The sequence below is a fragment of the Amblyomma americanum genome, chromosome 2 (assembly GCF_052857255.1).
Source record: "Amblyomma americanum isolate KBUSLIRL-KWMA chromosome 2, ASM5285725v1, whole genome shotgun sequence".
In the NCBI taxonomy this organism is placed as follows: domain Eukaryota; kingdom Metazoa; phylum Arthropoda; class Arachnida; order Ixodida; family Ixodidae; genus Amblyomma; species Amblyomma americanum.
This window is the reverse complement of record NC_135498.1, coordinates 44,973,875-44,990,395: the sequence shown is the minus strand read 5'-3', so window position 1 is coordinate 44,990,395 and position 16,521 is coordinate 44,973,875. Positions and strand designations below refer to the sequence as shown.

At 44.5% G+C, this 16,521-nt stretch overlaps 1 protein-coding gene across 1 annotated transcript in view; it reads left to right on the top strand.

Annotated features, from left to right (window-relative positions):
• Nucleotides 1-15,754, top strand: part of Dna2 (DNA replication helicase/nuclease 2) — a 47,755-nt gene extending 32,001 nt beyond the window's left edge. Inside the window, exons 10-17 of the mRNA XM_077654113.1 lie at nt 608-898; nt 3,560-3,864; nt 4,258-4,502; nt 5,473-5,666; nt 7,476-7,562; nt 9,856-10,156; nt 12,605-12,784; nt 15,431-15,754. Of these exons, the coding sequence (XP_077510239.1) occupies nt 608-898; nt 3,560-3,864; nt 4,258-4,502; nt 5,473-5,666; nt 7,476-7,562; nt 9,856-10,156; nt 12,605-12,784; nt 15,431-15,616 (1,789 nt within the window). The 3' untranslated portion in view covers nt 15,617-15,754. The remainder of the gene's footprint in view (nt 1-607; nt 899-3,559; nt 3,865-4,257; nt 4,503-5,472; nt 5,667-7,475; nt 7,563-9,855; nt 10,157-12,604; nt 12,785-15,430) is intronic.
• The last annotated feature ends 767 nt before the right edge of the window (nt 15,755-16,521 follow it).

The window sequence follows — 16,521 nt, the reverse complement described above, 5'->3', positions numbered from 1 at the left end:
GGTCGAGTGGAAATTGGTCACATGACCAACCACGGGATCAGCCGCGCCGCTGGCAGCTGCTCCGCACCACGTGACCAACCACGTGGCGGCGCAGCGACGCTGAAGGCTCAACATGCTACTATAATGTAAACAAAAACAAAGATCGTTAAACGGCACAACTGATTCCCACTACTACGGAGGGCAGCACACGAACACACGAAGAGACAGACGACGACGGAGGTGACAGCCAGTTAGCTTCTGGAATTCACCGCTAGGGCTGTGCACATCCGCAGTCGAGTCCTGTAAAAGGCAGATTGGTGACAGGTGGATGGACAGATGGACATTTATTGAGACGAGTCGGCAGGCAGCCAGATGTGTATGATGTTCCGACTCCCACGAAAAAAACTGTTGAAAGTTTTTTTCCCCACATAATGAACCCTCCCCTCAAATTGATGTCAGCTTTTCCGGAAAAAATTTGGATTTATTACGCGAATAAATGCAGTGATTCAAATTTCTGTTAACTAAAGTAAGTCTGGCATCAAAGAATTTGAACTAATTTGAGTTGACCATAATTAAGTTGCGAGTTCTTGCCATCTTACTCTTTCTTGCTCTGCTTGGTTCATTCCAGGGAAAATAAGGGCCTCTGCTTCAGCAACATGGAGCTTGTGCCGACTCAGGAGAACTTTCCTGTCAATGTGGATGGACAGACTGCCTTTCGGCACACATTACAAAGAAAGGCGCAGTATGGCAGAGAGTGCACTGATACACCCTCACCAGTGAACAGCTTCACAAACTGCTTTGGTCTTGGTGTAGGTGATCGTATTGTTGTCAGTGAACAGGAAAGTCTGACTTGTGTAGCAATGGCTGTGGGCACTGTGACAGCTGTGAGTGACAATGAAGTGATGCTGGACCTGGACAGGTAAGTGTCCCATGGCATTCTTGATTTTTGCATTTAACTGTAACGGCTGTTGATGGCTCACCTTTCTGGACTTTGGCCCGCAGGTGGAAGAAGTAAGCCTGGTCATAGTTAAGCTTGGAGCCAGATTCGCCACTTAATGCGTTTGGGTTGGTGGCAGTCTTGAGAGAGGCCACAATACTGACGACATTATATTGCATCCGAGGGAGTCCTGCTGGATGGCAGTGGGCAAAGTTGAGAAACATCTTCCACACAATCCCTGTAGTGGAGATTTGACGCTTAATGTTTGAGATTGAGTAGAGATTTGAAGCCAAAAGCAATGTCACACGTATACACACACTTTTCTTTTATAAATTTATTTACTATCACTACTGTTGATTGGAGGCAAGGAGGCATTTGGAATTGGGACTAATTGGACGGTGCAGTTTGTGTGGGCACGATGGCAGACTTTCCAGCTGACCACCATGAAGCAGCTTCGTCAGTAGACACTAGTCCTACATGATGGCTGAAATGTCTGATAATTTGCTACCCTTGGTTAATTTGAGCTTTGTTTTAGGAAGTAGTGCATTGTGCACAGTTGCCCAACTAATCTGTGTCAAGGTTTTAAGATAATGAAGAAAAATCGAAGTTGAGTAATGTTTTAGCTGCCGCGTGTGGTAACCACTACTATCTTTTTCTTGTTCCCATTTAATTGGCCTACATTACTTAACAACTTTATTTTATTTGCCAACTGTGTCGTTTACCAACTATGTTTTAGTGCACTAGCACTTTTTGTGGCCATTCCCCTGCATTTAGCCTTTGTTTGTCTGAAGCCTGCTTTGTGGCAGGCTGCCTACCGGGTTGTGGGCAACCTGCCCAGGTGCAGGCTGTGATGACATCACAAGGTCACATGACCTAGGTGGCAGGTGGAAGATAAAAAATGCGAAACAATGGCCGAGCTGCGCCAGTGCACCTAATTTGGATTTGACCTAACTATGCAAATTGACCGTCATTTATTATTTTTTTTACCAACTGCATCAGGTTCTTTGTGTCAATCAGGAAGTTGTCAACTGGCCTGACATACACCTTAGTAAAGTGTGCTCACTGCTATCCTCGGTGTCTGAGCTGATGAAGATAATATAACCAATGTAAAATTAGTAACTGTCGTTTGTGTTCGCAAAGTACTGTGAAATGTCTGCGTCATTTTTAAGGAAATTATAAACAAATGATCACTGCTTGCAATTTATTCTGTGTTAAGCCTTTGTAAGGGGAATCAGGATAAAAAAGAGCTGCTTCAGTATATTGATAGAAAGGTTTATCTTCTCTTTGGGTTCTACATGCAGAAGAAGACGGTAATATATCAAGAAAGGCTCATGATCGTATGCCTGTGTGTTGCCTGCAGAATGTGAAGTGCAATCTGAGAGTGCTTCTAAATGTTAGGAATGCTAAGTATAACTGTCCTCACTTTCGTTTTGCGGACTCTAATCAGGAAGTTTTGAACGCCAACAGTTATCGCATCTGTCTAAAGATATTAGATAGACAATTCCTGAGTCTTGGCCAAGTCCGGTAGAGAGCAGTGTGGTCTGCCAGAAAAGTCATTGCTTGGTCGTCATCTTTTCTTGCTGCTTGTTGCAGCACATCATGTCACCATAGGCCAGTCACTTTCAGGTGTAAGTTAGCTGTGCGGAGTGATCTTGCATCTCAGTGGCCAGGTTGCTTGAAATCGTGCATGGGTCCAGTCAAGCCTAACATACGCTTTGATTTGTGCCTTGCATATGTTCCAAGAACAGTAGTTTGAATATTTAGTGTGCGAGTGTGATGGGCTGTCCACTAGGAAAATTAAATGGAGCAGGATCTTTTGGTTTATTCATTCTGTATACTAAGAGAACAGCTGCATTTCACAGCAGACCATGTTTGTCACTTGTCTATTCATCAATGCATTGCTTTTTTTATATATATAGTCGGTGCACTCATTGTGCAGTCAATTTTCACAGTGCACAGTGGGCCCTGACAGCATTTGCTGAAAATCTATACTGCAAGCTGAGACAGTGTTAAACAAAATTGTAGCCTTTGCAGTGGTATGGCTGTACTTGGATGGATGCTAATGAGTAATTAAGCCGCCGCGGTGGCTCAGTGGTTATGGTGCTCGGCTGCTGACCCGAAAGACGCGGGTTCGATCCCGGCCGCGGCGGTCGAAGCGAAATTCTAGAGGCCCATGTACTGTGCGATGTCAGTGCACGTTAAAGAACCCCAGGTGGTCGAAATTTCCGGAGGCCTTCACTACGGCGTCCCTCATAGCCTGAGTCGCTTTGGGACGTTAAACCCACATAAACCAAACTAATGAGTAATTGTGCCTTTATTACAAATATACTTCTCTGTGGAGGATTCCCCTTAACATTGGGCCAGCACCATTACCACTTCAAGTTGTTGATCAATTGGCTCTTGCCCTACCATCCCGGCCGTCCTGGCTAGCTGATTTGGCACAGTGGCTGCTCTGGGGAGGCAGTGGTCCCGGGTTCAAACCCCAGACCAGGATGAATTTTTCTTCAGCTATGAAGTTTCTGTTTAGCTTTCCTTTGTAAATGTATGGCGGCACTTGGGTCGATGCTAATATTAATTACTCCCTTATTAGAAAATAGATAAGTCCGTTGTGCTTGTTGTGCTAGAGCCATTTTTTGTTTTTAGGAACATGCATTCTCATGAGGAGTGGAAGGCAAAGACATTCCGCATCGACAAGATGTTCTCATCGGCTTCATTCACCATAAGCTATTCCAACCTGTCAAGGTTGATGAGTGCTGATCCTGTCTCTGACAGGCTGAGGTCGCTGGTCATTGACCGAGCCATGCCCTCATACCGGAAAACATTGGCCAAGGAGATTGCTGTGGAATGTCATGCTGTGCTCAAGCCCCTTAACAACTTTCAGCGGCGGGCCATTCTCAAGTTCTTGATGAGCGATGACTATGTCCTTTTCAAGGGCATGCCAGGAACAGGTGACGTTGACTCATTTGGTGTACTTCCATCATGGCAGTGAATTGTGCATGGAACAGGATGTTTAAGGAGAGAAGTAGGAACAAAGAGATACAAAGGAAAAGGTGCTTTATTGTGTCCACCTACTTCCCCCTTTTTTTTTGCAGCCTTGTAATTTGTTTTCTTTTATAGTTTTTTCGTTTACTGTACTGCAGCTTACAAAATGAACAGCTTGTTGTTGGCACTGCCTTTGAGTTCTTTCATAGCCCCATCTTTTGCACTCTCTTGTAAGACAGACATGGTCTTGACAAATTGAAATAATAAGCAATGCAGTTTGCAGGAGCACTTGGCATGGCTGTAGATGTCCGTGACCTGAACAGCTAACATTAAATATTACCATGTGGATTGCCTTTCAGGCAAGACAACCACCATTGCAGCCCTGGTTCAAGCGTTGGTTTTACTCAAGAAGCGGGTCCTGTTGTCAAGCTACACGCACAGTGGGGTGGACAGTGTTCTACTAAAGCTGAAGTCCCGTGGTGTGCCTTTTGTGCGACTAGGTGCAACTAACAAAGCCCACCCGAGCCTCAAAGAGTACAGTGCTAGCAACCTGACAGCGTCCATCACTACTACCCAGGAACTGCAGCAGTTTTATGAGAATCAAGTAAGCCTTGCGCACTGGTTACTCTCGTTGTATAGCCACTTGGTTGAGTTCTTTAATCTGCACTATAGAACACAGTGCACAAAACAAACAACCCAGGAGAGAATTAATATCAGCTGTTCATTCGATGCAAAGTGGAAGTAACATGCAGTAGTTACCAGTGTCTGATGCTCAAGTGAAAAATTCTAGTGCAGGAAGAATGGAACTAAACGAAGCAATTACCATTATTAGAGAGCAAAAAGAAACAACCGCAATAACTAAATGTTTCATTCAATTGAACAAACACTTGTAATTGTTTGTGCTTGTAGTTTCATCTTTCTTGTCTGCTTCTTTTATGGTGCAGAACACAGGCATTACTTGTACTAGCTTACGACAGTTTTGACTGTTTCCAAGAACTTTCACTTCATGCTCTGATGCTCTAGTTTAAACAAAAAGCACTTGGTTGCATATGGTGGAGGTTCTGCATCACGAATCTCACTAAAGGAGGTGCCTCAGCGCATTTAGGAAGACGCTTGCATGTTACCACTCATCTCGTCAGCACTGCTGATATGAAAACTCTGTATGCAGTCAAGTTCATACGTTTCCTCTTTCACACTAGTCATTGTGCACCACCAGCACATCGTTATTAGTTGATGTGAAGTGAGCTCGCTTATCCAGAATGCTCAAGTGATGCAAAGGAAGCAAAATTTTAAAGCTGGCATGTACGATCAATAAAAGTGTAAGCATCTACCCCGATTAGAGCAGTTCTGCTGGGATTTTGCTTTGACTGTTGTCCATTACACCACTACAGTGCTCTAGACAAGCCTGCTGACATCTATACAGCTGAAGCATCATCCAGCTCACCTGAGATGCTGGGTCAGATATGCTAACGCATTAGTTCTGAAACAACACAGCCTCATGGCCTTCCACATTGTTGACACTCACCTCACTGGAGCAGTGGTTCACCCACTTGTCACTACCCCTTTTCATGCAGCCTGTCGTGGCCTGCACCTGCCTAGGATCGGCTCAGGGCCCACTTCAGAGGCTGCGGTTCGATGCCTGCATTGTTGACGAGGCTTCGCAGGCCTTGCAGCCTGCCTGCTTGGGTCCCCTCTTTCTAGCCCGCTCCTTCGTCCTTGTTGGAGACACACAGCAGCTGCCGCCCGTCGTGCAGAGCGATGATGCAAGGTACATCCCCCTCAGACACTCACCATGTGTACTGTTTATATCCTCATCAGACCCAAGCAAAAGTTCAAACTGTCAGCATTAACCTAAATACATATTTTAAGCCTCAGTGGCCCCGTGAGTGTATATACCAAATCTGACAGCCGTAGGTCCAACAGTTCTTCCCTTATGAGTTTTCTCCATGCTCTCTGTTACAGGCCTCTGAGCCTACATAAACATGTAATAACGGTTTATGGCGTACATTTAGTTAAATACATTGATGAGTGAATGCGTATTTAAATCAAAATTACAAGATATCTCATGGAAAAGCACGAGACAATTCGAAGCTGTTTGGCCGCTGGGAGCATAAATCTGGTTTAGATAAATCTACAAACTTGGGAGGCTGCTCAGAGCTCCTCATCATTTCACACTTGTTGAAACATTTACTACATGGGAGCCCAGTGAGTACCTCTCAGAATTTCAAAGGCACTTAGGCTGTGGGAGTGGTGCGTTTCTTAAGAATTCCGTAAAACAGAAATGTGCATTATAATGTATGTGAGGAGTGACAAGGATATACATGGTGTTGCATGCAACTTCAACCAGACTGACAAAAAAGAAAGGGTAGTGCACTTAACGAAGGCATTATTAATGGCATATTCTTTGTAACTCCGTTGAGAGTGATTTTGCATTTGCTTAGCTAGCGAAAGAACAGCGACGTAATAATTATACACAGGTAGGTTGTCCCTGGGTGGTACTAGACAGAGGTAACTGGAAGTTCGTGGTAGAAACAGTGGACTTAAACTGGGTTGTGGTAGTGGTGCTTCTTGCTGACTACCTCTTGAGCGTTTCTCTTTCTAGGCCTCTTATGGAAATAAAGCACAGCTCTATCTCTTGATAAAGCACTGCTATGTGCAGAAAAAAGTTGCAGACTTTATCACCCAATTTCCCGCATCTTTATGTATTCCCTATATACCTTACTGACAGGAAGGAGGATCTGAAAATCTGTAAGCTGTTCAAGCTTACAGGAATCTGAAAAGAGGATCTGTACTAGCGATTTCGTAGCAGTTCTGTTCAGTTAGCTAGTGTCACATTAGGTGTGATAGTATAGGCCAAGCTAAATACACATATGGACACCAGCCATGAGATGGACACTGTTTTGGAGTTTGAGCGATCACATTAAAATGACTCACTTGGTACCTTACCTGCACTACAAGATTCTAACCGTATTGGCTTTATCTTGAGTGGTTGCCCAGCACATGCAAGTTGGCTGGACTGTCGGTATTAACTTCATATTTTAACTTGTAAACTCTCGTGAGAAGCAGAAGAGTTCTGATTTTGCCTCTGCTCAAGCAGAGAGTTATTGGCAGTGATCCTCAGTTAGGGCTTCTTTATAAGTACTGTAGCACAGGGAAAGATTAAAAAAAAAAAGATTGCAGGACTGCAGGGGTTGCGGATCAGCAGTTGCTTAACCTTTTGTGTGTAGGCAAACTTTAACAGGCAGCAAAGGTCGTTCTCTTGCTCTGCACCATGGTTAATCCTTCCGGGTTGCTTAGTGTCATTTGTCATGTCGCTTAATTTGATTATTTGACGTGTTCAAACTGATGCCTTGACCATGCCAACATCGATTGAAATAAAAAGGCTGTCCTCAGTTCTAACTCTGCTAAATGTGAGCAAATTTTGAACAGTTGGCTTTAGAAATATTTTCTTTTCAATGGTGCTCGGCCATATGTGGCCGTAGTGCACCAAACACAAGGTTTTTCAAGAGCTTGCACCCTGAGTGGTGTTGAGCACTTGTATCCATGCTGCCTGGTTTGTACCTTACACCTACTTCAGGAAGAAGGGCATGGATGTCAGCTTGTTTGCAAGGCTGGAACGACCAGAGAACACCGTTGTGCTTCCCATTCAGTACCGGATGAACAGGTACAGTGCATTCTCTTATTGAAAAACATTTATGGGCTTCCTCTTGTGCTGGGGAAATTGACCATTTTTTGGGAGGTGTGCGTATGTCTCAGTTTCAACTTGGAACCAAATAATAACCAACTGAGTGATTTGGTTCAACTTTTAAATGTTTTATATATTTAGATTCATCGTTAGTTTGAACTCCAAATAGTTGCAATCGCATGGCTTCAGAAGTTTACTTTTGCCAAAGCCAGCATTCTCAAGACTGTGGCACTATGCTGGTTTTAACTGCTTTAAGTAGGGCTTTTCTTTCCACCCCTCCTTCTCCTTTTTCCACTGAAAGCTTTTCAAGCTGGACTGTAAGAGGCCTGCAGTAGCTGCATTCTGTTTGTGCGCAGTCTTCCTGTGTGACATGTTGCACAGCAGTTAGGTCTTTGTCCCCATTTGCTAAAAAAAACAAAACACAGAAAACAATGACTTATGCTTTGCTGATCTTAGAATCAGGCAGCTGGAAAAATGTAAAAGTGAAAAGCATGCATGTTTTCTGGAAAACAAGTTAGAATGAGTACTGTATTTACACGATTGTATAAGTCGACTCGAATGTAAGTCGACCCCCCCACATCACATTTCTGAAAAAAAAAGAAACAGAAAGAACTTGGAGGTTGTTTACTCTTGACCTTTAATAGTACAATGCGATAGCACTATCCTGCTGCCTCCACTTATCGCCAGCCACTATTGGCTGCCGCGCACGGGTGCGCCCGTGAGCACATTCCAAAACGAATATGTTTTAGTCACTTGACTACTCGTCCACACTTGCGCCATCGTCCCCACTAGCGCTGCCGTCGTCATCGCTGCTGTGGTCCCACAGCTCGTCGTTCTAACATCGCCGTGCAGCGAAATCCCACGCTTCGTACACAGCCACATCACGGCATCGTGTGGAGCAGCTGAAAATTTTGCCTCGTTGTAGCTGCCACACCTCTATCACCCGTTGTGAACATCGAACTTGCAGCCCAGCGCGCAGTTGTTCGTTTCTTCGGCGTAAAGAATGACAGCCATCTTGAATGTAGCTGTGAACGAGCGCCGGTCGCTTACCGGACCCAGAGCACAAATGACGAATGATGAAGCACTACATTAAAAACTTGCGAAATGCGGCCGGCAGTAGTCGAATGCGTCAGAACCAAAGAGAAACTACGCCTGAGCGGCGTTGGCTCTTCCGTTGGCTACAGGCACTCCCCCAGTACCGCTGCCGTTCCGAGTGGCAGTTCTGCCAGATTGGAACAGCGGCCCTTCCGCCAGGTATCGACGCTCTCTTGAGCGCCGAATGCATGGTTGAAAGTAAAGAAGAAAAAAACTTGGACAATGCTTATTAAGAGTAGAACGCGAATGCGTTATCGGGCCACCGCCACTTATCAGCAATCTGCGGCCACATGCGGGGAGTGGGCTGGTGCCGGTTTGCTGCTTATCGACAGCCACCATTGGCCGCAGGATGTGGGGTGGGGATGCCAGTTCTGCACGTTGACACAACAGCTGCTAAAGGTTAGCACCAAGAGCGATGCGACGGAGCCACGCTGTATCATGCCTGGCATCTCGTTTGTCTCTTATTTATGGTGCAATGCTGTGGTTTCGATTTTAAGTCGACACCCCACCCCCCCACTTTGGATTTTCAAATTTTGAAAAATAGGTCGACGTACAATCATGTAAACACGGTGTAGTAGAACATGATGCTGTGAACTCTACTTGGCTTAACCTTCATGTTAGCACACACAAATTGATCGTACCTTGTGCTCATTATGAAACAGTGATGAAGAGTGTTAGGGGATGAAGCCAACATTTTTGAGCAGTTTGTACTTACCTTGCAGAGAATCACTTGTGCATCTGTCATGCTGTGATCAGTGTAAGTTTATGCGATAAAAATCCAGTTTGTAAAAGCAAACTCAGTGGCTTACTTTTGGTGTGTCGATATTTGTTCATAAAATCGAGAAATTCATAAATTTGTTCATAAAATCGAGAAATGTATAAATTCATAAACTGAGGTTTCAGCAGGTATGGCTTTTAGCCCCCAAAACTTATGTCCTTAGTCACATTTGAGTTAGGATCTTCACAGCTTTGATTGAAACAAATCTCACAAATAACCTTTGCCATCTTTAGGCCTTTAAGGCCTGTTGCCTGTTTTTTTTTTTTTTTTAAGCCTGAATGAGATAATAAGGTTAGTCAACCAGCGGATTTGCATTAATTGTTAGGATTTTCAGTGGGCAGGGTTTATATATGTGTGTACATAATGGGATATACACATGGTATCTTATTTGTGTTTCAGGGAAATCACTGCAGTGTGTAACAACCTGACCTATGCCGGTCAACTTGAGTGTGGTTCCGAGGATGTGGCCAACGCAAGTCTGTCACTCCCGAACCTTTCTGTTGCACTGGGACAAACAATACCTGTGGACTGCTGGATTTCAAAAGTCATTGACACCGAACTCAGCAGAGCGGTCGTGTTTGTCTGCACCGATGAGTTGCCACGGTCTGAAGAAGACAGCAGTGGCAGCAAAAGTAGCAAAGGCACCACCAGTAGGGTTGAAGTGAAAATTGTCGCACAGCTGGTTCAAGTTTTGCTCAAGGTAAGTGTGCCATTAAAAGGAGGGCTTCTTTCGAGCTTCGTTTTTTTTTTTTTCATATTAGTGTCGACATGTAGGCTGTGACTGGCACACAGAGCCCATTAGGAGGCCTCGTCTCTAACAGAACAGAAGTAACTGCCAGGTGGTCCGGCCACTTGTAGGGCTTTTTCAACCTCTTATGGACAGTTCAAGCCGAATGGCACCAGTTGCTATGTCATTAATCTAGTGCCACTTGCTTAAGGGGCCATTTGCCTGCATTTCTCAAGGGACGTTGTATGGTCATCCATACACTTGTCTAGACCACTCAAACGGCTATCTTTATTGTGCATTTATGACAATTGCTGCTGCCTGCCAAGTACGACATAGGTTTTGAAGACATGAGCAGTTAGACGAGATTCATGAGAATGTGCATGCAACATTAACGTCTTGTTTCAAGCCCCAGGCCACTCTAAATGATGCAAGTGTACTCCGCAGTGCATCGTTAAAGTGCTGTAGACAGGTGTGTGGATGACAATACATGTGTTCACTTCTAGCATAGAGCAAGAACATAACGAACTGCGTTAAGTGGGTAACCAAATACAGTAAAAGCTTGTTATTTGGCCCCTGTTAATTTTGAAGTCCGGATAATTTGAACTGCTGGCTAGGTCCGGGCCAACGCCCATGTAAATTTATGGCGTCGGACGCTCGCTAATTCGGACGTTACGGGTCTCACGCCGGTTAATTTGAATGGGCTCCCAAAGGGTGCTGCGTCCAGGTATCACTGGCGTTGCAAGAAATCGTCGAAATAGCCCTACTCAAAACCTGAGTTCCGTGCTGCAATCTCTCCCGTGCACCCCTGGTGTGTGCACTACGGCAGGTGTGACGACGAACGAAAGGCCCTGTCTTCGAGAACAATCAGTTTGCTTAGGTTCAGTTTCGCTTTTCATAGCTTCACGCCAACCCGCAGCGGCGCACTCTGAACCAGCCATCATCTACCAGTCAATCTAGCCCAGCTGACCACCATTTCAGGTGCAGATTGGCAAGTCACTGGTGTTTTGAATTCTTTCCCCATTTTGTCTTTCTCGTCGCTGAGCTGTTTCCGTCACTTCTGTCGTCATGGTTCCATTCTTCCAGTGCACCGAAACTGCATGCTCCAAGACTGAAAACAGTGCGAAGAACGGTGCTGTGTGTGTTGCTTCTCTCTATCTTGTCCCGTTTTTCGCGCCGCTTTCAGTCTTGAACCATGAACAAAACTGGCCCAACAATCCTCCCGTCGGCATGCTCGTCACATGCTATTCACTGTTTGTGCGGTGAAGTGTCCACACATGCGATGGTGCCGCTTATGATGGGTGTGACGTGGTAGCAATGGAGCTCCACTGAGTCGCACCATGAAGGATGTGGGAGGCTCTTATGATTTTGGAGCAGTTCTGCTTCGATGCTCCCAACAATGTGCATGCATAAGAGAGCTTCTTGTTGGGCTAGTTGATAATTGATCATTGTAATTTAAAGGTGCCAAAAACCACACACACACACATGAGAGAAGAGAACGAAACAGAGCGCCAGAGTGCTCTGTCCCGTTCTCTTCTCTCGTGTGTGTGTGGTTTTTGGCACCTTTAAATTACAATGAGTATGCATGCAATAAAGCATTGATGGAAACGTGAAAAATTGTCAATGCTACACTGTTCTCATCGCAGAATCAAGCAACTAAATAAATTTAGTATGATGCTAGCAGTTCTTGACAGTTTTTTCGGTGCCATTCAGTTCAACAATTCGAACTTTCAGATTATTTTAACATTTTTGTCTATCCCTTGAAGATTAAATTAACGAGCTTTTACTGTATCTTACAAAAAGAAAAAGCGCCGATTGGAAGAAAAGATTTTGGTTTAAGACCACTGCAGCAGCAATTTCATGCCACATGGCGAAAGGCGTAGAGTTTAGTTTTCTTACTGAGCGCTTCACTTGAGCTGGCACATTCAAAGCACCTGATGTGGGATGGAAAACAATAACTGAACGCCTCGTGATTAAAAATTCACTCCATAAATGTTGCAGCAAGTGCATTGTGACGTTCATCTCCATGGCCATTGGCTGCTAGCCATGTTCTGTCTAGCTCATAGTTTCTTGAAGCATTACTAATACTTTTGTTGCGCACGGAAGCAATATTGTCTTCCTGCGTGTCTCTGCTGCGCGACTTCTAGAATTTATACGATTGTGATTTTTTACTGTGTGAAGCCTCTACTTTCCGGGCATTCTTCAGGCCACCCATCATTAAAAATTCATTTCCCACCTGTGAGCCTCCATCCTCCAGAAACCCCATTTACCAGAAGCTCGCAGCAAAAGCAAATTCAAAAACTCAGTGGGAAGGTGATCAACGTAAAAGTGAACTGTGCAGCCAGTACTGCTAACACAGATTGCATCACATCATAGGATCACCTGTGCATTTGTTTTGCCTCTGCTTTCTTCACTTCACGATAGGGTGGTCTGTCAGCGGAAGAAATTGGTGTCATCACTCCATTCAGAAGCCAGGTGCAACTGCTGAAGCAGGCAATACACGGCACAGCGCAGGTGGACATCAGCACAGTGGACCAGTTTCAGGGCAAGGAGAAAAGCACAGTGTTTTTTTCCTGTGTGAAGAAGTATGCAGGAGATAGCAAGGTGCGTCATGAGTGCTTTGTGATGCATTGCTCTCCTGTAAAACCAATGACTGCTCAAAGAGCTATGCTGTTCAACTCCTAAGCTTGTGCTTACAGGCTTGATCCCAGCCAAGGTGGCTGCATTCCACTGAAGTTGAAGTGCAAAAATGCCCATGTACTGTAATCTTAGCGGGCTGTAAACAGCCTGAAGTGGCTGAAATTAACTCTGAGCCTCCCTCCCTCATCTTAATAGCCCACACCGTTGCTTTGGCATGTAAAACTGATCAGTATTTAAAGGGATTATGCAATGAATAAAAAGTCGCTTGTAAATGTTTTTAATGCTTAGAAATGATGCTAAGAAGCATTCACACCAAGTATGAGTCTTCGGAACTGATCCGGCAGTTTATTATGAATTTTTAAAAACCGTGTTTTTCAAAATTCGCGGGCCGATTGGTGTGCTCGTAGTGACCGATTTTGAAACTAAAATCGTGAAAAAAGACGTCACTATACCCATGACGTCACCAGGCCACCACACGCTGTCATTCGCTGGAGCCACGGCAGCCACGACGTCACGGGCGCACTTCCGGTAGCCGTGAAAATCGTCTGCTCGTGCCGCCGCGCAACCCTCTCGGGCAAGCGCGAGCCAGGGCATGGCCTTCGCGCATATGGTTTCAATTTTTCTCTGCCGCCTCCTTCTGTCAGGAGTTCTGGAGCCACTCGCAGTGGTTCGCCGAGTCGCTACTATCGTCGCTGGCGTTCAGCTGGTACGGCGTGAACGCATAGGGCTCGATGCTTATCGCAGCCGTAAGAGCGAGCAGTCGCACCTCGAGGTCTGGGTTAATTACTGCTAACTACAACAGACGACAAGAAAAGAAACCCGACGCGCGCCGCAATCACGCCACCAATGCTGCTGCTGGGGAGCTAGGAGCGACAACCGGAAGTTGCAAAAGGAACGTCAGCGGATGGCGTGTTCATAGGCGGGGCCCAGTCCCAGACCTGTTTTCTTTATTTTTGTCTAGTGCTCCGCGTGTACGAGTTGAGGGGGAGAGGAGGAGTGTAATCTTTAATCGTCTATATCTTCGTTGTTATTGATGCTAGCTTAAAAATTCTTGTGTTGCGGTGATGAGTGATGAAATGCCTATCTCTTGTCTGCTTTACGTAATCTCAATTTATTGCATAGTCTCTTTAAAGGGACCATGAAATGGTTTAGATGGGCATATCTAGTGCAGCAGGTCTGTAGAGGTGGTCTTTTTGGGTATTCGAGTCAAATTTGAAAACTGCGTGAACCCTATCATTCAGGAATAATTTTTAAAAATTGCTGCTCGCAGTAGTCAGTAGTTTTCAACCGATTAGGGCGAGACCTCACCACCACGCGTCCCCCATCACTATGACATCAGTGGAGAGGGCAGTCTCCCAAATGCAAACCTTCATCTTCCCCCCAGCATTCCTGCACCCCTCTGTGGTGGATGAAGTGCAGCGCCATCAGCTTTCCCTCTAGGTAATCTTGAAAAACTATGAAATTTACTGCGTCCCGCATCCGCACAAATGTAGAACAAGGTCAGGCAGACCTTTGTGCCTCCCCCCCCCCCCCCCCCCCCCCCACACAGCTCACATGATCCCCTGATGTTGCATCACAACAGCATCCCACTATAGTAGACCAAGTTCTGGCTCCTAACCATCTCATTCGTCAGTAAAATTATAGTGTGGTGCAGTTCAGTGAGCAGCTGGCATCTTTGATGGTTGCCTCGTGACTTTATATTTTCACATTTGTACATCACTGCGCACAAAAGAGCAGAAAGAAAAATGAAATGTTAAAATTGTAACCGGTCTAAAATCTCTTATGATTCTCCTGGGTAAGGTTGTGTTTGAAAGCAGCCTTCATATTGTGTTGCTGCACTACAGACGCTGATTGGACACAAGTGAGTTCTTAAAGGGATACTGAGGGACACCCCATCCAATTATTGCTCTCTGTGAAAACTGATTATGTGGCTCTTTCTGGCTATGTTGACATTTTTGGCCACAAAAAAACGCATTTATCGGCTAGAAAATTGGATTTATAAATCTTCCTGACAGTCGATTCAAACTTGTGATGAGAGAGATGGGTTGCCTCCATTGTGAAGTGAATGGCAGTGTAGTGTGGCCTCTGGGAACCATGCTGAAAAAACTGTGTTGATGCTCGCATTTTACTGTCAAAATCGGCCTGTGGTGGTGGCATCCGTATATCATTCTTAAGCTTTTTGTACCTTATAACAGCTCCATTTTTGGTAATAGGGGTCTTTTTGTGACTGGAGTGCAATATTGTGTCGACACAAACCAACCTCTGTTCGTCCTCAGTGTCCCTTCAAGGAAAATTACAATTCGGTTACAGGTTGCCTGCAAGGTGCACTATCTCCTCTTGTGTCCTTTGCCTGATACTGTGTATTTATGCAGCTGCTAAGTATTATATTTAAAAGGTACAATGGTGACACACAAGCCAGGGCAAACTTTTAGAAAAGATATGCGGCAACCGTTGTAACATGAGAAGCCAGGGCAAACTTTTACAAAAGAGATGTGGCAACCGTTGTAACATGAGATATAGAAAAAGCACAAAAACAAGGGCATATTTATGAAATTGAGGTTGTTTTCTCACATTGGATATTCAGTTGGCTTGTCTTCCACGAATTTGCAGGACACGGAAATACTGAACGACCAGAGGCGACTGACTGTTGCTGTGAGTCGAGCCAGGCACAAATTAGTTATCATCGGCAGCAGCTCAACAGTCAGGAAGTACAAGCCATTTGAAAAGCTGTTGAGTTTTCTACGGGAAGACCAGTTTGTGAAACTTCAAAGCGGAGATGAGTCATGTTATGAATAAGCTGTTCAAAAATTGTGAACGAAACAAAGTGGTTGACATTTACATGCATGTAATCACAGTGTGCATTTTAATATACTTTTGCATGCCTCATGACAATGTGTCTTCAAGTGTACATAAAGTGCATATTAAATTTGTCTATATTTCTTTTCTCGTCCTTAGTTTGATGTGCTTGAGCAACACGTTTGTAAATCCCCTTCTCTACTCGATTGATTTTTTAACTGTTTTAATTGTGTTCTCATTTGATGTTTCCTATTGTATTCATTTTCCTAATTGCCCTCATTGTATGTTTATATATATATATACGTTTTACTAGATTTGTTCTTTTTTTTTTCAACCTCTTTGGCTTTGTTCTTGTATTGTCCTACGTATGTCGCCCCCCCCCCCCCCCCTCCCCCTCATGTAATATCCTGTGAAGGGTCCTTAAGGGATCAATAAATGATGATGATGATATGTTTCGGTAAAGATGCTTTTGTGTGATTCTCTGAATATAATTAGGTATTCCCACCTTTACTTTGCTCTATTTAAATTACCTGCGTTATGTAAACTGGACAAATGAATAGATTTTTACATGTAGATGGTTCTCAAAAAAAGTCAAATCGCCTTGTTTTATCCCCTAGTGGATTATCAGTTTTCTTGCATTCAGGGTTTTTATAAAAGCAGCGTTGCACCAAGTGACTGGAAATTATACTGTAGAAACCTACCTATGATATGGGGTGTAATTTGTGAAAGGCAAAAACGGGGAAAAAAAGTGTTTGTCCTTGTGTATTGCAGATGACGAAAGCTTGCTGAAAGCATTTACTTGCACTACATTTCGCACTTTAGCAATCAATGTCAGGTGTATCTCTTCCAAGAGCCCCTTGTTGGAGTCCTTTCCATAGAAACTCATCTTTGGTACTGTTAATCGC